The 18299-nt window shown below is 46.6% G+C and overlaps 6 protein-coding genes and 1 non-coding gene across 7 annotated transcripts; 3 read left to right on the top strand and 4 right to left on the bottom strand.

Moving 5' to 3' along the window:
• Positions 1–415: 415 nt before the first annotated feature.
• Positions 416–1642, bottom strand: MCYG_00960 (phosphotransferase family protein; the record flags this gene model as incomplete). The annotated part of the gene is made up of 1 exon (XM_002850810.1): positions 416–1642. One exon carries the CDS (start codon positions 1640–1642, stop codon positions 416–418), a length of 1227 nt encoding a protein of 408 aa, XP_002850856.1.
• A 2887-nt stretch (positions 1643–4529) lies between these two features.
• On the top strand, positions 4530–6390 carry MCYG_00959 (conserved hypothetical protein; the record flags this gene model as incomplete). The annotated part of the gene is made up of 3 exons (XM_002850809.1): positions 4530–4911; positions 4964–6126; positions 6196–6390. 3 exons carry the CDS (start codon positions 4530–4532, stop codon positions 6388–6390), a joined length of 1740 nt encoding a protein of 579 aa, XP_002850855.1.
• Positions 6391–7305: 915 nt separating this feature from the next.
• On the top strand, positions 7306–9728 carry MCYG_00958 (DnaJ domain-containing protein; the record flags this gene model as incomplete). Its single annotated transcript, XM_002850808.1, has 3 exons — positions 7306–8212; positions 8358–9444; positions 9515–9728. 3 exons carry the CDS (start codon positions 7306–7308, stop codon positions 9726–9728), a joined length of 2208 nt encoding a protein of 735 aa, XP_002850854.1.
• Positions 9729–10618: 890 nt separating this feature from the next.
• MCYG_00957 (uncharacterized protein) lies at positions 10619–11897 on the bottom strand (the record flags this gene model as incomplete). Its single annotated transcript, XM_002850807.1, has 5 exons — positions 10619–10719; positions 10808–11164; positions 11226–11339; positions 11407–11593; positions 11673–11897. 5 exons carry the CDS (start codon positions 11895–11897, stop codon positions 10619–10621), a joined length of 984 nt encoding a protein of 327 aa, XP_002850853.1.
• A 1644-nt stretch (positions 11898–13541) lies between these two features.
• MCYG_00956 (uncharacterized protein) lies at positions 13542–14120 on the bottom strand (the record flags this gene model as incomplete). The annotated part of the gene is made up of 1 exon (XM_002850806.1): positions 13542–14120. The coding sequence occupies one exon, from the start codon at positions 14118–14120 to the stop codon at positions 13542–13544; it is 579 nt and encodes a 192-aa protein (XP_002850852.1).
• Positions 14121–15518: 1398 nt separating this feature from the next.
• On the bottom strand, positions 15519–15590 carry MCYG_10513. Its single transcript has one exon. It is a non-coding gene; the product is annotated as a tRNA-Ala (tRNA).
• Positions 15591–16216: 626 nt separating this feature from the next.
• On the top strand, positions 16217–17843 carry MCYG_00955 (conserved hypothetical protein; the record flags this gene model as incomplete). The annotated part of the gene is made up of 2 exons (XM_002850805.1): positions 16217–16681; positions 16731–17843. The coding sequence occupies 2 exons, from the start codon at positions 16217–16219 to the stop codon at positions 17841–17843; spliced, it is 1578 nt and encodes a 525-aa protein (XP_002850851.1).
• Between the last annotated feature and the right edge of the window lie 456 nt (positions 17844–18299).

Below are 18299 nucleotides of genomic sequence, written 5' to 3'. Positions count from 1 at the left end.
TATCCAGCAGTTCGAAAAAAACTCTATTTTCTGCTAGTACTAGGACAAGCATATAGCACTCTATAGATAGGGCATGTGAGGATCCCAGGACTTCCTGGGGTCAAGTGTTCCGGAATGATACTAAGGATTAGTATAGTAGAACGTCCACTTTCTACAGATAGGAGAATAATATTAAGGGTAGTATTCTATATATTTACTAGACTAACTATAGACTTCTATAATTATATCAGCATACTTAAGAATTTGATGGGAGAAGGGGTGCATCGGATAGAATATGCCTATATAATACACAAAGAGGGAATGAATAACAGCAAGGTGCAAATATCCCGTCTCTCGCTACAATAGAAGTATGCAAAGTGAGTTCACTGTAAGGCCAAAATTTGCCGCTGGGTATAGGATCCTGGCAACATTAAAATCAGAAAATAGGGTGGTGTATGCCCCACAATCGATCGATGAGCCAATGATGGGGAAATCGAGCTGGATCAATGCAAGGAGGCAGATAGTTATACCAATCATCTTCCACATGGGGTAACCAAGTACGTGTCAAGGTCGTACACTCAAAATAGTCAGGATAGAAACCCGCATCTTCCCAGTCGATAATAGCAGTAACCGTGCATGTATTGTTGTCTCCAATGTCTACCATGATGTTGTCTTTCCTAACGTCTCCATGGGTGAAAACCGATCCTGTTGGTGGTGGTGGTTGCAGGGTTCTAATAAACTGAATATATGATTTGCTGAGAAATTCGGAAAGCGAGAATTGCAAATCCACAAACGACGCAGCCGTATTGATAGTTTTCTCTTGTGCAGAATTACCTACTCGTGCTTCCTTCACACCTTCTCCTCCTACTCCTCCTAACGGGTATCCATCGTCCTTCCTCAAGGTTCTGAGCTTTGAGAAAATTTCTTCAAGCTGTTCTTGTACAGAAGTCTTCCCTTCATGATTCAAACTTGGCCATGCTTCTGCCAATGTCATTGATGGGATATATGACATGAAATAAGCTGTGAATGGCTTGAATCTTATGACTCCGTAAGTGCTAGGAACGGGTATCTCAGGCAATTTCTCGGCTAGGTATTGCAGCGTCGTATATTCGGTATAGTCCGGGTGCTGTCGAATAACTTTGAGAGCAACATTGTCACTGCATTTAAGGACTACTCCTCTGACAGCAGATTCCCAAATTTTCGGAGACTCCCAGATTAGCTGCTTCAAGGATATCACTAGTTGCTTTCCCACGAGTTCACCATCTTTATCGGAGTATTGCAAGAGGAGACTAACAACTTCGTCAGAAAGCGGAAATATAATCTCAGCGTTTTCGACATAATTAATTTTCGTCCGAAATTCAGGAGTTGGAGGTCGCTTGAGCTCCTCTTCCTTTCGGGCTTTGGTTTTCGAGATAACTCGCATGGCTGAATTATAGACTAAAGGTAGACAGTCCCGTATATCAGCACCCGGGTCGTCTTTTAGAGCTTTTTGCAGCGTTTGCATGGCATATTTGTTTAATTCAACTGGGTTATAATAATTTATCCCCCGTCGCTTCTTCGGTCGGAGAAAGGGGAGAAGAAACTGCGCAAATCCTCGAAGACGAGTGAAGCAGGACTTCAAGAACGCGTAAACGAAATTCCCTTGTGTCATCGCGTCTGACATGTTGATTCCGAGGGAATTGTTGGATTTGCGAAGTGGGAGAAGGAGAGTAGAAAATGTAACGATGTAGAGTGATAATTGTTATAATAAGAAGGTTTGAATCACTTGGTGGCACGTGAACTGATTTTTAGGCGCTTGCCTTATATAAGTATCCGTCTTTATTGTTTCCACCCATCCTGTCAAACATCTAGTCCCATTATTATTGGTTATCTTGTATCTCAAAAAGTAAGCTCAGGGTTTATATCAAGCTTAACGCATATCTATATTATATAGCAAGAACTTGATATCGACTCGGAATGGGTGTTTCCATCCTACAACATAGAAGAGAGCAAGATGCGCCCAGTTTCCAGGTAAGAATCTGGTCCCATGCGCCTGTTCAAGCGTTTATGAAGATGGTGACTGGGGGGCCCTTGCGTTGGAGCCTACATGACCCCAGCGCCAAAGACGATAGGTGCCAAGAGCACGGATATCGTATGTGACGGATAAATATATTTCCACACCAGCAAGGCCTTCGGCTTCTTCTCTTCTAGAGACCAACTAGAGCCGATCGTGTACTTTCATTTCTGACCAACTAAACCCACTGCTCTACTGAATATCAAGGGGCTTCAACACGCTCATGTGATAGGAAGAGGGGCGCATATTCAATGTTTCAAACTGATTCCAATTTCTAGTCCACTAAATACAGAAAATATAAGAACTGTTGGTGGCAAATGGTCTCTACTTTGGAGTAACTTTTTATCCAGCGCGTAACTGGCTTCTCTGTTTATTGTCATATGGATGTCAATGTTAAAATAGCAGACTTGGGGCCATAGTGGAATTACTACCACAACTTGACTGAACCTTCATGTATATTAGTTGGACAGTGTGAATCACTAACTTATGATACAGTTGACCCCTCGGATCTCCCTTATCTTTTAATTCTGGTTAACCGCCGTCGAAAAGCAGGGCACGACCACCGCCACTGTTATAGTTTCAGCATCGTGGAGGACATTGAAAAAAAGGGAAGATTGATCCACGGCTCATGTAATATAGAAGTATCAAACTGTGGGACAACCATGATAAAAAAAGCCATTTGTCATAACACAACTATTTCGAGAGGCAGAAGTAAAAGGATAACACCCGTTTAAATTTCGAATGTTGGTTGCTCCCAAAAATAGCAACGGGGCGTCAACCTTTTGTTTCTCCAGGGAGAGGGAAAAAAACAAAACGCCATGCAGAGATATTTTACAATGTAAAGATGTGGTACAAAAATTCAATTGATGTCGTCAATGGCATGCAGCCGGCATGATGAATAGGGAATGCATTGCGTGCAGCGGAGGACGACATGGGTTCGCGGAATGAACATGGACGATCCCGTTTTAACGTCGTGGAGAAGAAAATATGGATTGGAAAGGCTTATGATTGGGCTTTCAGCGCTCCATCAGATGCAGATCCGGTCGAGGCCTGCAGGAAGAGTTGCATGCAGTGACATCGATGGCCCAGCCGAGCAACAGAAACGGACGACCCGGCGGTTAGAGCATACCTCGGCCCCTGGTCACACATGAACAAGGGGGGATGTGAACTCGTTAGCTAGTAATAGTTACTAACGAGCTGAGTTAGTGTGGGCGCTTCCGGCCTTCTTCTGTGCATGAAATAATGGCCCTGCACCCTGGACGATGGATGCTTGTTCGAGCAGTGTTTCCCAATCACAGCGTCGCCAGTGCCATGGGGGGTTGGACGGATCCCTTCGCATCCAAGTTCCTTGTTAACCTTGCAAGAAGGTAAATACGAGGCGTATGCTATTTTTGGGATGAACTTCGGCGGTTAAAAATGTTGATATTCAGGTACCAATCGAGACCTCAATCCAAGCGGGTTTGACTCTGCAGCGTCAAGCCATCTCTCTTCCTAATCCTTCTTTTCTTTTTTACTAACACTTTCTATTTTCATTGAGAGAATGGAGAAAAAGGCAGAAGACGGGATACAACCCCTTGGCAACTTGCAACAGTGATGGTTGGCAGAGAGAGCAACAGTTGGTTGGCGCTTACAGTCCTTCTACCACAATTCGGATGGTATCAGGCCAGACTCCAACTCTTCAAGGACAAAAAGATAATCAATTTGGCGGCCTTGATTTGACATCCTTCCAACTTGAAGGTGTTCATGGCTTGACCGGGACCAAGGGCCTGCTAAACATGCTTGCACCCATAGACCCTTGGGCGGGTAATATTGTAGCCGCTGCGAAGGCTGACCTGACCTGCCTTTCCTCGATACGGATTCCCTCTTTTCCTTTCTTTTTCTTCCTCTTTTTCTTTTCTTTTCTTTTTAATTATACTTGTGGCTCCCCACCTTATGCCGGACATGCGGGAGGAGGAGGAGGAGGGAGTTTGATATAATTACACCACAGCCTATCTTTTCCTCCCTTTCTCTCGATCTCTCTGACTGCTGTTTCTCCGACCTCTGCCTCTCCTTTCTCATCCCATTTCACTCTTTGTTTCATTCTCTCTCAGGGGGGAATACATTCTCCATGGTTGTTTGAATAGCTTCAAATCCGATGGTTAATGTACCCTGATTTATACCTTTTTCTTTCTACTTTTTTTTAACAGGAGCTGGATTCTCCCTTATAATACTCTTTTAATTACAAAATTTGTTTTAGTTTCTAACTAGATTTCATCCATTCCTTTCGTCTGGGACCATCTGTATTGACTGCAGCTCTGTCCTCTCCATCATTTATACCATACATACCCCCACGACTTACGAACACCTCCGGCAGGTCTCAGAATCCATTGCATATCGGCTTTTTTTAATACAGACAGACGCTTTTAATAATCTTAATTCTGCCTCGAACTCGTTGCAGGCATCGAGCTTGTTATCTTTGGACAAATCCGAGAGGCTATATATACAAACTTCCGTAAAGATGTCGACAGGCCATATCGAGTATAGGGGTGTCCTGCAACAGTATACACTCCTCTTCCATACATATGCATGGTTTGCCCTTGATTTCGCTGACTCTGCTAGGGGCGAATACATCCCGTCTTCCCAAGCGCTTGACGGCCACGTTACGAGAGGGGAGGGTATAGCAGCTGGAAATGAAGCAGGAATGCAGTCCTCTGAATACCCATGGGCTTGTGGTACTGTGCCGGCGAAGCAACTGTCCTACCAGACAAGGCAGCTATACGACAGCATATACTCTTTGCCGTTGATGTCTAGTCCTCCAAAATACCCGCCCTTGCATGCATACGACATCCATGATTCCGACCAAACCTCTTTGGCGCAGAGATTTGACTCTCTACACGACGGTAAGCCACCTAGACCTAACTGTAGGTGTATTAGACTGACGAAAAAAAGCAGGCATGTATAAGGACGGTATGATGGACAATCATGTTCTGCTCCCTTCTATGGAATCTGAGTTCAACAATCGGGCATCCACGGAAGCTGAGTCGTTGCCCAGCTGGGAGAACTCACCTCGATCCACGATGGCACAGTTGACTGTAGACACTGCTATCCCGACCACGGAACCATCGTCTTCGCATGTCTCGGCATCCATGGGGTATAACGATATATCCGCTTACTCGGACATCGCCTCTTCTACCTCGGCCTTCACTCCCTGCAGCTCACTCTACTTCTCCAACACACCGCTTTCACCTTCAGCCTCGCCTCAACGCCAGCATCAGCAGCAGCATCAGCAGTACTCTGACTGTCTCAGAGTTGAACCTGGACCGATGGCTGCCACATCACCTGGATCCCATGGGCGACAGTTGAGCAGCTATAGCTACGATGGCTGCGGGAGCGGATGGACCCACGGTTCTTCTTCGAACTCGACCTTCATCTCTCAGCCGCATGTTAACCGGTCCTTCGCTGGATCGTCCCCTTCGGTGCAGCAGCGAAACCACTATCCCCCTCCAGCAGGGGAGAGAGCGGAGCCAAAGAAAGCAACGAAAGCCTTGACTGCTTCATCGTCAAACCCTTCAGCCAGCATCCAAGATGGCAAGCCGGACACGGTGGCTCCAAGCCCCAGGACCAAGAAGACGGTGTCTCGAATTGTGCCTGGCGACAATGAGTCAAGAGATCGTGATGATATAGACCACTACTCCGACCTGCTTAACCCTCCTGACCTGCTGGAGCCACTGAGGGACAACCAGACACGGCCTCCGCCGGAAGACATGTTCCCATCCGACCCGACCATGGTCCCTCGCGAGCAGGAGCCTCGCTTCGAGGGTGACATGTACACTCCCACCTGGGTACGCGGACAGGGAAACAGGCGTGAAGGCTGGTGCGGAATCTGCAAACCGGGACGCTGGCTTATCCTGAAGAACTCTGCATACTGGTACGACAAGAGCTTCACGCACGGCATCAGTGCCACGACCGGACAGGCCTTCAGTCCACCGAAACAGACACGACGCAGCGAGGGTAACGCCAACATCTGGGAGGGTCTCTGTGAGAACTGTGACTCGTGGATTGGGCTCGTCAGCAGCAAGAAGAGAGGAACAACGTGGTTCCGTCATGCCTACAAGGTTAGTTCTTTGCCATGTTGATATAAATATCTCTGCGGTGCATAGGGCTGATGAAGTGCATGGGTATAGTGCTATAATAACAGCAGCAAGGCTGAAGGCTCACAAAAGAGACGGCGAGCAAGCAGCGAGAGCGACCATGGACCTCCTTCGTCTCGGCCTAGACTCTCATCAACAGCAACGAGCCGCAAGTTGCAGCCAGCCATCCCATCGTTTGCTGCTTCAAGCAAATTGAGGCATGAGTCCAAAGCAACCAAAGCTCCATGACCCTTAACTCGTATCATGTATGACGTTTTATTCGTATTATTCTTTCCCCCCTCCCTCTCTCTGTGTTTTTTTTGTATTCGCTCTTTCTGTCTCCTTTTCGAACAGGGATCGCATTCGGTTTGTGGAGTTTCATCTTGTTTTATATATTCCATAGTTCATCCCTTCAGATAGAGAGCAAGACAGGCATTTTACTCCGTAGTTATGAGCAGAAATAAAAAGTCTTTAGGAGAGCGTGCTAAGGCGACTTCTGACAGGCCGGCCGCCATCCCCGGCCTCCATCGCCATGCATAAATGCCTGACAGTATATGAGATGAGAGAGGAAAAGAAGGGCGCTGGGCCAGTGAGCAGCTCGCCCGCTTGATGCTGATCTTGCATCCTCGCTCTTCGTCTTCTCTTCATCCTCTTCTCTTCCTCTTCTCTTCGTCTCGTCTCCTGATATCATCCCTGCTGCTCCTGTCTGCGGGTAAACAAAACCCCTGGCCGCCGCCTTCTGCCTATTGGAAGTCGAGTAAATCGGTGGCTTGGAGAGGAATCTTCATATACACAGTCAGTCTCTTGAGAACCTTCTAGCAACTGTTTCTTTCGTTTCTTTTTTATATTCTTATCTCGTTTCTTTGCTTTTTTCCTTCGATGCTTCGTCCTCTTTTTGCTGTCTCTTCTCAGCTTCGTCTTCTCGGCCAGTTAATAAATATAAAGTAGAAGAAGAAGAAGAAGAAGACGACGAAGAAGAAGAGCAACATCTACAGACCCAGAGATGGTTTAACTTGCTGTCAACTTGTTCTTCATCTTCTTCCATCAACGTCTTTCTTCTTCTTTTTTTTTCCTTTTCGTTCCCACAACTTTTTTTCGAACCACCAAAAAAAAAAAAAATAAAAAAAAAAAATAAAATAGAAGAAAGAAGATAAAAACTCTTCAATGGTTCTCCCAAAATTCTTCAAGTCACCAAAACCCGTCGACAAGAAGAAACACAAGGCATCGCCGTCCGCATCCTCGATCGCGGAACAGACAGCAGACGCCCCTTCGTCCTCGCCCTCACTGCCTCGACGCAAGACCGACACCGTCGAGCGTCGGAAGAGCACCTCGCTCGACAAGCCGCCCGCCTACAGACGAGAGACGACCGAGTTCTCAGATCCCTTTGGCCCTCCGCCGGCCTCTCCCACCGCTGCTGCCAACACTTCTGCCTCAGCGCAGAGCAGTCCGACCAAGGCTCCCCATCGCCGTCCCAGCTCCAGGCCGCAGCCGTCAGCCTCTTCGCCCTCGTCTCCCTCCTCCCGGAGCAGCAGGGCAGCCCCTCGATCGTCTTCTGGCACGCCAGCAGCGGCTGCAGCGGCATCGAGATCACGGCGAGAGCAGAGTCCGGCCATCCCTGGCGCCCCTGCTTCCAACACCGCTTCCACCGCCAAATCGTCGGGTCTCAGGGCGAAGCCGTCGAAGAAAGGCAGCGGAGGCCGCTTTGCACTCGACCCCAACTCGCACCCGCTCAACCTCCCGCCAGACGAGCTCCGTCGACTCTCGGCAAACATGGCGGCCGCGGCAGCAGCAGCAGCAGAGAGGGATGAAACCTTGCGCAGCTCCATGGACCTTGACAGAGATGGCCCTTCTTCACCTACTCCCACCCCCTTCTCGGCCACCGGTACCACTCCGTTGAAGCCTGAACCCAACGGGACCAGTAGCCATCCCCAGGACACCGAGAGGAGCCCGACTCCTCCCCCTCATACCTCTCCGCCTCCCCCGCCAGTCGACCCGGAGATGCATAAGCTGGCTGGGAACAAATTCTTCAAGGCTGGCGAATATTACAGGGCTATCCAGGAATATACCAAAGGTGTGAACTTATTCTTTTTTTTTTTTTTATCCTCTGCCTCTATCAGGGTGTAGTTAACGTATGATAGCTGTCGACGCCTCGCCGTCTTCATCGACATATCTGTCGAACCGAGCAGCTGCGTATATATCTGCAAACCGGTACTCAGAGGCCTTGGACGATGCCAAACGTGCGGACGAGCTGGAACCAGGCAATCCCAAGATTATGCACAGACTGGCTAGAATATACACAGCCCTCGGCCGTCCGGCAGAGGCACTCCAGGTATACTCCAACATCCGACCCCCAGCGTCAGCAAAGGATACCGCGGCCGCCGAGGCCATGTTAAGGAACGTTACCCAAGCTGAAGAAACCCTACGAGGTGAGAAGGGAGGTTCCATGGTTTTATTCTGTTTGGATCAGGCCGTGCGGGGACTTGGCAACGGAGTACAGCAGCCTCGCAACTGGCTGCTGATGCGGGTAGAGGCATTCCTGATGATGGGCAACGTCAACGCTTTGGGCGAGGCGCAGAACATCGCCATGTCCCTGCTCCGCGACAACAACCAGGATCCCGATGCCATCTTCCTGCGTGGACGGCTGTTCTATCTCCAGGGCGATAACGACCAGGCCGTTAAGCACTTTAAACGAGCACTCAGCCTGGATCCTGACTCCTCAAAGATAATCAAGTGTCTTCGAATGGTACAGAAACTCTTACGGATCAAGGACGAAGGGAACGCTGCGTTCAAGTCACGCAAGTACAGAGAAGCTATCGACCTATACACCAGGGGCCTCGAGGTCGATCCCAGCAACAAGGATATCAACTCGAAGCTCCTCCAGAACCGTGCCCAGGCGCACATTAATATAAACCAATTCGAAAAGGCCATCGACGACTGCACCAAGGCCCTTGAATGTGACCCAACCTACCTCAAGGCTAGGAGAGTGCGAGCAAAGGCATACGGAGGAGCTGGAAACTGGGACGAAGCCGTCAAAGAGTTGAAAGATATTGCGGAAAACCACCCCGGCGAAAAGGGAATCCAAGAGGAAATTCGAAACGCAGAGTGGGAGCTCAAGAAGAGCCAACGAAAGGATTACTATAAGATCCTAGGCGTAGAGAAGACCGCTACCGAAACTGAAATTAAGAAGGCCTATCGCAAGCTGGCCATTCAACACCATCCGGACAAGAACGTTAATGGAGACAGCAGCGATGACACCCTATTCAAAGAAATTGGAGAGGCCTACGAGACTTTGAGCGATCCTCAGTACGTATAGCCTCTGCTTTCATCTTATATACTCTCACACACCATTTACTAACCACTTCTTCTTAAATAGAAAACGTCAATCTTATGATAATGGAGAAGATCTGATAGATCCTTCTAATCCTTTTGCTCATGGGGGCTTCGGTATGGGAGGCATGGGAGGTATGGGTGGTATGGGGGGACAGAACATCCACATTGATCCCAGCGTCTTGTTCAACATGATGAACAACGGTGGTGGCGGTTTCCAGAGCGCAGGAGGCAACCCCTTCCACACCCACGGGTGGTAAGAAGGCACCCTGAAATAAGTATTAAATGAACCATTTCCCCTTTTTTTTCCTCTCTCACCTACCTACCAACAAACTATTCCCGCCCTCCCCAATCTAACGAACAGACGTTGTTTCATCACCCTTAATCCTTTCCCTATACCATCCCTCCTTTTTTTTTCATCCCTTAACAAGCATCAGGAGAAAAAGAGAAAGTACAAAAGTCTGCCTGTCTTCTTTTCTGAGCGACCCATCCTTCAACAACTTACACTACCAACCAGCCTTGGGCCCATCCTCGGTCTTATGTACCATTTTTTACCATTTATTTCCCCCCATCTCCCCTGTTTATACCCAGGCCAGAGAGAACTGATATCCCCTTTTCCACTTTTTTATCATGTCTTTCCTTCCCCATTACCATTCTTGATTATTATCTTGGTGTCTTCTTTTAGATGCATGGCATTTGCTGGTCATCGTCGTCTTTGTTTCTTTCTTTCGTATTCCTGGCTCATAGACTAAGAGGACCTGATTCATGCTTGCTTTGTTTATACTTCTATTTATATTCATATCTTTTTTATTTTTTGAGAAAAGAATAAAAAATTGTTCCATCTATGACTGATTTGATACTTAAGTCTGCCTCCTATGCGTATTACTCCTCGTCGCCGTATAAGAAGGGTAGATGTTCCTCCGGTTTATACTATTCTGGGGCAGAATCAAACGGTGTATCCGCATACATGGGTTTATTGAAACCCTCACTCCAGTCATACATGTCCATACGCATTGCTTAAACTAACGGTCAGCTTGGAACAATCGGTTAAAGCGTGGTAGAAGTATACTCAAAAATTATTTAAAGCAAATATACGCATACCTATGACAAAATATGCCGTATTATCTACTCCGTGTTTTAGCAGATGTTGTCAGGCAATTCTAGAGTCCAACTCACCAGCATTGTATATAGCGTCATCAGGATCCTCCTGGGCAAGTTTAGTAATTTGGTCAAAATAATAACCAAAATCCCCTATTCAAAAGTTGACAGCGATTAGTTATAAAATCAACAATAGACATCGGCATATAATAGGATTCTTCTGATGAACGGGAAACCTCACTTGTTGCCCTCATGGGATATGGAAAGAGCTTCAGTGAATGAGTTATCTCATGGATCAAAGTCAACGCAAGAGTTTTACGTGAGATCATGTCTAGGTGTACCGACTTGTCGTCAAATTGATGCTGCCTGAGCCCGTCCAGGGGTGAATTCAGAGTGTCGTCACCTCCGAACCAGTTGTCGAAATACCACGGGCAGAGGACAACGATATCGTAGCTCCCGCTTGGTGACTGAGTGGCGCTAAAATGCAGGGTCATAGCCCTCACATTAGATTTACCACCGCATCTTAAAGGGCAGTATATCCTGCGCTGACCACCTAGGTCTTCTGGCCGGTCGTCAAAGTATAGCTTAGAAATGTAGGCTATGTAGATGTTGGTATCAGTGCCAAAGTAAGTATCAAAATGAAGCTATTCACAACTCACCATCACCTTTGTCTGTCGGGATCATATCCTGCGGAAGCGGTGCCAGGAAATTTTCACTGCACCATATCTCCCAACGGTAGCTGTGGTAATACCTATCTAGCCTGGTGAGGCGTTCTATGCGGATATTCTTAGAACCATCAAACTCAAACTATGGAATTTTGGGGATTTGATCATTCCTAACCAACGAGAATTTTCAACCTCTTGTACCCTTCAGGGTAACCCTTGCCAGGTCCGTTATACAGATTGCCGAAGAGTGTCTCGAAAGTATACAAGGTCGAGCGGTCGATGCCTTTTATAACGGTGTCGACTGCGGGACGTGTCTGTAGAAAGCTCTGTAGAGCGTTCAAACGTTTGAGCGCCGTGCCAACCTATTAAAAAGTATTAATGGGTTGACGTTATTGACCAATGATCAAACAATAATAAAAAATACTGTGCCTTTTCACTCACCGCATAATAGGCATCGGTATAAGATTTTTTTATGGCGTCCTGGTGTTCTTCACAATCGTGGAAGTTCTGGGAAAGCCTCCCCTTTGGACGCATCGAGGGTGGCAGTCGAGTCACAGGAAAATATGGGTTATTGGTCCAGGCAAGAGTTGATTGTGCATTGAGGGATATAATGATAAGTAGCGCCATCCACCAGGGCATAAACGGCCCATTCTTTGGTGCTATCATATTGAGTTAGACTATATAGTTAATGCATCCAGCACGGAGAAAAGATCCAAGCTATATATACGCACAACGTATGTATAGAAGCATAGGGTATTTTACTGCATCCTCAAAATTCATGCGACCTGCATGCACTTCGATACATCGCGATGGCCCCTTGATGAAAGAAGAGGTGCAAGTGGGTATGGAGTCCGTAGATTATTACTTGGGTATCACATCATACGGACATAAGTGTTTCTTCTCCTTGGATCGGGTATTCGTCTTTGCTTGTCTCCCTTCTAGACCAAGTATGCCGTATACCTAACAGCTAGTCGTAGCAATTTACAAACTGTTTGCTTGTGTTTGAGACTAGAAGTTGTGCTCTCTAGGGCCCGCAGAAGATCATTGTGGATGGTATTAATCTTTCTTGAGACCACTTTTGGAGACCATCATCTAGCCAGATCCGCGGATAAATTGGCAGACTTGCAGCTAGTATCCAGGTCCTCCAATATCGCTACTCAAAGGTGAGGACGGTTGGCAAAGAGTTTCCCAATTCCAACAACGTAGCTATAGCTGGGCAATTCGCAATCTTTTCGCGTACGTTTCTGCGGTCGTCGATCTTAGATTCGCTACTCATGTCTTAGCCAACTATGAGTGTTAGTTATGCGAAGAGCAACAGTGAAGCTCTTTCCCTTTCCCCTGCATAGCAGGTCTCAGGTCTCATTTAGCCTCGACTAGGTCAAGGAAGTATTCCCATGTTTTTCGTATTTTGGCTGTCCTTTCTCCCTTGGAAAATGGAAAACTCTTCCCATCCTCTCTTGAGGAGGGGTTAATAAATAAAATGCCACGTAGCGTTCTTCTTCCAGTGGAAGACTCGCGTGCGGCTGTGTGTGTGGTCGCTACCTCCCCATTGACCGCCATCTTGACAGCCGGGTAGCTAGATATCTAGGTACAATACCCCGCATAATAGTGATGGCTTCCCGCGCTTAACTTCCAAAGGCCGTACCTAGAATGCAAACAACTGTACATAGTAAGAGGCTTGGAAAGTACGAGTCCTGGGGCCTTTCGATTGTAGTTCTAAAGACCGATGTAACTTGTTTCCTGGTTGAAAGGAATGCTACATTGGATTAGAACCGCTCCACCCCAGAGGGGAGGGGGCTGTGCTTTTTTGTTATTTCTCCAAGCGTAAAGGGGAGAGAGCTGGATAGCAAATATTGGCCATTAAAGCAACAATGCCGTATTATTAATATTATTAATATTATCTTTCCAAAGCCTATATTATTCTTTGTTTGTGGTGTTGTACAACGACTTGGGCTTGTTGGCACGATGCCCTTAGTCGTGATTAAGGGGGGAAGGGCAATATCTCCCTTCGGTGGCTGTGTCTATCTATCCCGTTCCAATAGTTATCCTGTTCATTGGTCTTGTCCAGGCCGTTCCCATGGGAAAGCTTCTTCCTTTATCTCGACCTGCGAGAGGAAAGGCTAATATAGCGGGTCGACACTGAAGAGTAGTCGGTGAGTTATGCCTCTGTATTGACGTGGTAAGTTGCTCAGTGGTCTGGGAGGCACCGTCTCCAAATAGCGAAGCGCATCCGCCAACTACCTTCAGCTGAACATGTCAACTTGACTAGTAAATAAGTACCGGACATCCATGGTAGCCCTGACATCTCACTCATCCCACGGGGCTCTTTGGTCCGATTCGTTGGGCAACTGCCATCCATCTGCTCTCGCGCACGGCCTTTTGCCTCGAGAAGTCAAAATAGTCTGGCTCACAGGGGCTTATGGGCTCGTTGTTGGCCTCAGTGTATATACCCAGACAATAGTGACCTGGTAGCTGGGCGAAAAGGAGTTCGTCTTCATCATATTCGGCTCGCGGTGGGAGTGTAGTGGTGGAAGTATGCTTTGATTTTGAGTTGAGTTGTTGTTCTCGGGAGGAAGGTGACGAGTGGCTGATGGGTTGGCGTGCAAAGAGCCATATCTTCTGTTCAGGACACCATACTAGATTTGCGTCTGATTTTGCTCGCTGGGGTATTGTGTTTGGTTTGGTGTTGTAGTTGCTTATGTTTTGGCTCTTGGAGCGTTTGAACTTTGACCAGAATCCCATCCGTTGCTTCGAGTTGAAGGCTGCTGGTCTTGACTCGGCCAGTGCTATATCGCTCACAGCCTTTGTGTCGTGTGTATATATGTCGAGTGACCGGGATTTCATCTGTCCTTGACCCCAGGATCCGGCGTATAATGTTTCTGTCGACATCTGGTCCGCTTTTGTAGCAAAGCTGCAAAATTTTCGAGAAAGGGGGTATTTCGAGTTGGAGCAATTAAGCTGGCGGCCAACAAGGTATATAAGAAAAAAGAAATATCAAGATATCTCAAGAAACAAGTTCGCCCCTTTCAAGAATTTCGTGTGGCAATCCTTTCTTCGAGAGATAAATATAGTACTGCCCCGTACTCCGTATTATGGCTAAGGGGGGAAAAAAGAAGGCGATACGGAGTTGCACTATCTGAAGCAGAGGCGTTTTCTGATTGTGGTGGAGTTGATATTGGAATTAATTCTGTAAGGCTTGAATTTGATATTCTTTTCAAAAACCCAAACCAACTGGAGGCTGAACCGTTATTAAATATATCTTAGTAGAACAAAAAAAATCTTTCCGGCCGAAGAGCTTGTCTGCGCTTTTCGTGGCGGATGCCATGCCGTGCCGGAGCCGTAGCAGTCGGTAGGCGCAGGTTCACAGCTTAGTGGTTGCTTCTGTCTGCTAAGAAACGATCATCATCAGGGGCGGATTTGACCGAAACACCACGATCGCAGAAAACAGTAAAGGGACGGTAGCCTCAGCCGACCACTGACCATGCATACGATGTAGATATAACCCACACGGTAGTATCACGATCATGCATCGGTCGTTGCATTCGTAGATATATCCAGTATCAGCCACCCCAGGAAAGGGGGGTCGATTTAATGGCCCAAACAAGCCATAATGAACACAAGTGAATGAATTCCTTGTTTACAAATAATCCGTTGGCGCAGGCGGCGTTTTCTCTTCTTCGCCCTTTTTCTTCGACCTGTTTACGGCTAGATGAAGCGATAAGCCATTATTCCGTTCCATGCTAACACATGAAGGAGGAGGGGGAGAGAAGGATGAAGATGGCTGAGTAGCTGTACACGGGTAGACAACTCCGACAGATCTCCGGAACCCTTGGGAGTACGGAGAAAACAGGCGACCAGAATGATGTATCTCGACCCGTCCGCGACGTACATGTGTGTATGACGATGTGGATGGTCTGATGTGTCGTGGGAGTGGCTTGTTCGTGGAAGAGACGGCACCACCGAAGGCCCGGGAAAAACCACCAGTCGATGCTCTAGAGCGTGCCGGAGAGGCCGCGAGATGGTGTCCACCGTATGTACGAGTGTACTTTTTTTATGTACTTCTTATGCATCAAGGAGGGCTATGTATGCATAGCTTGACACGGTTGAGATGTTACTGTGACCAACTCTCGACCGGAGTGGCCGTCAGAAGCGATGGCAGTGTGACAGCACGTAAGACGACTACCACCACTACCACGCAAAAAGGATATAGATCACAATGTATAAAAAGACGAAAAATATGATCAAAGAAGAAAAATAAACAAGAGTACATAAAAAAGACGAAAAAAATGGACTGTCAGGGAATCGAACCCTGGACCACCCCCATGCTAAGGGGGTATTATACCACTAAACCAACAGCCCCTTTGCATGACTTTCCGGATCTAGTAAGAGAATGTGGCTGTTTTTCCTTCCTGCTTATTCACCTGAATTCGCTCTGCTTCTCTTGGAGTGGATTTAATTTATATATCTTCGCGCACATTCAACTTCACATTAACCCATGTACCGGCCCGGGCTAGATTGCAATTAACTAGTTAGTAAGTTAACTAAGCCACCAATCGCAAAAGTACAATCGATCTCCAGATGATGTTAGCTCTTTTAATGAGGTCAGTCTAGTCCATGTACTTAGTAAAATGACAAAACCCCAGAAGAATATCAGATACGTATTCTAGTCCTACATGATGTCTAAACCAGAGCGCCCCCTCCTTCTCTCCCTCAAACACCGCTTCCCGGATGCAGCATCAAGCCCACATGGTGATTATTTCGTCACTAAGCTTACAGACGCCCTCCTCTCTCTTCAACAAAACGTATCAAATGGTAAACGGGAAGCTAGGGACAAAAAAGTCGAAAAGAAAAAGCGCAGTATAGACGACTTGTCACCTATTCCAGGGATTTATAAGGTAGTCTTGGCTTAGCTTAACATCTCGTTCGGATGTCAATGTCAATTTCCACATCGCTATTACCATCACATCATCATTATCACAGAAAGAATGTCCGCTGCGAAGAAACGACGCCTTCTTCGGGAAGAGAAGGAAATAACTTACTCTGATATCAAAAACGAGGAGGTCAACATTCTCAACGAACTTCGATACTTCGAGGATCAAACCCGCTTCTTCACAGACCTTGCGAATAGGGATGGCTGGATTAAGAGTGTTGTTGCTCATCATCTAAACATCGACCCTTCGAGATGCGATTTGGCCGAATCGGCGGAATGGCTCAAGGGTAGTTTCAACATATGTATCCCAGTTACTATTCAAGGCTGGATAAGAGGCCAGTCTAAACATCGCGTTCTTCTTCGACTACCTCTTCCATTCAAAGTTGGGGAAGCGTTTAGGCCAGGTAACGCTGATGAAAAGATCAGGTGTGAGGCCGGCACCTATGCATGGCTTCAGGAAAATCATCCTGATATCCCCATTCCACAACTTTATGGATTCTCCCTATCATCTGGTGAATCAGTAAGTCTCCTACTCTATTTTATATAACAGAACTAGCTAATAGTCCTAGTTCACTATGATAGGGAATCTACCACTTCTCACCAGATTGTATCACCGTATATATCATCAAATACTCTCATGGATCAACAGATTCATATGGTCTGATTATACAATTCTATCTCAATACGTCCGTCATCCCATTGCAACCCCGCCAGACCTCGGATACATTCTAATAGAGTGTATTGAGCCAAACCGAGGAAGGATGCTCTCGGATACTTGGGCTAAGGATTCAAACAATACGACCCTGAGGACTACGTTATTCCAGAGTCTTGCTCGTATAATGCTGAGCCTTGCCCGTATCCCTCTGCCCCAAATTGGATCATTTGTTATAGATAATAACGGCTTTATCTTATTATCTAATCGGCCGTTAACTCTCGAAATTCAACAGCTAGAGAATGATGAAATTCCTATAGATATTCCCCGCGATTATATCTACTCAACTACAGACTCTTATATTACTGATATTGTGGGTATTCACAATAACCGTCTACTCTACCAACCAAATACTATTAATAATGGCTCAGACTTTATACAGCAGGCAACGGTTTTAACTGGAGCTCGTGTTTCAATTCCTCTTTTCTTTCGACGAGACTTACGCCGGGGCCCATTTATATTCTCTTTAACTGATCTTCACCAGAGCAATATATTTGTTGATAAGAAGTGGAACATTACTTCACTTGTGGATCTTGAATGGGGATGTTCTCTACCAATTGAGATGACCCATCCACCTTATTGGCTTACTGGTGATTTCGTTGATCATATTAATGAAGATGAATATAAAAAGTTATGGACGGAATTCATACAAATCTTAGCCCAGGAAGAACGTGATACCAATCGACAACCGCAGTTATCAGCAATTATGATAAGAGGATGGGAGATGGGTACCTTTTGGTATTCACTTGCTCTACAAAATCCTGTTGCTATCTTCCGCCTATTCATTGATAGGATTCAAGCGAAATTCCTTAGGGAAGACATATATGAACAGTATCAACAGGAATACGGTCTCATCATGACATCACACTGGGCATTTAATGTCACGGACACTATCAATAAAAAGATAGGAGACCGAAGAGAATACGACAACAAACTTCGGCACGCTTTCGGTGAATCAGCACTATGCTAGTGGTATTTCTACTTCTGACTCGATCCTTGATTCTCCATGGCTCCCAGATTCCCCATCAGCTTTTGAAACGCCATTTCACGGTTGATTTCTATTCGTTTGTCTTGAGAACGTTTGCCGGAAGAAATCATAGCATTCGCCCTGGCTGGGGATATCATAACCCCGTAAGATGCTTCCCCGACGTTGGGTCCCTCCTTTCCCTTTCCCTTGCCCTTTCCTGAGTTATCGGCCATTGATGTTGGAACGGCGACGGCCCGGTTCATTTTCTCAAAATACACTTTGGCTACTAGGATAATTATAATCATTCAACTATACTCTAACACCGACAGAACATGTGTACTTTGGAAAATTTAACATCAGCTATTCATTCAAAGACGAAAGCTAGTTATAAGCTAAACCCAGAGGGGGAAACTTGAAAATCACCGGCAGCCCCATCATTCAACGACTGGGTGAACCCTT

The sequence above is a fragment of the Microsporum canis genome, genomic scaffold, assembly GCF_000151145.1.
Source record: "Microsporum canis CBS 113480 supercont1.1 genomic scaffold, whole genome shotgun sequence".
NCBI classification, from domain to species: domain Eukaryota; kingdom Fungi; phylum Ascomycota; class Eurotiomycetes; order Onygenales; family Arthrodermataceae; genus Microsporum; species Microsporum canis.
Note: the sequence above shows the minus strand (reverse complement) of the source record. Positions and strands in the feature narration are given on the sequence as shown.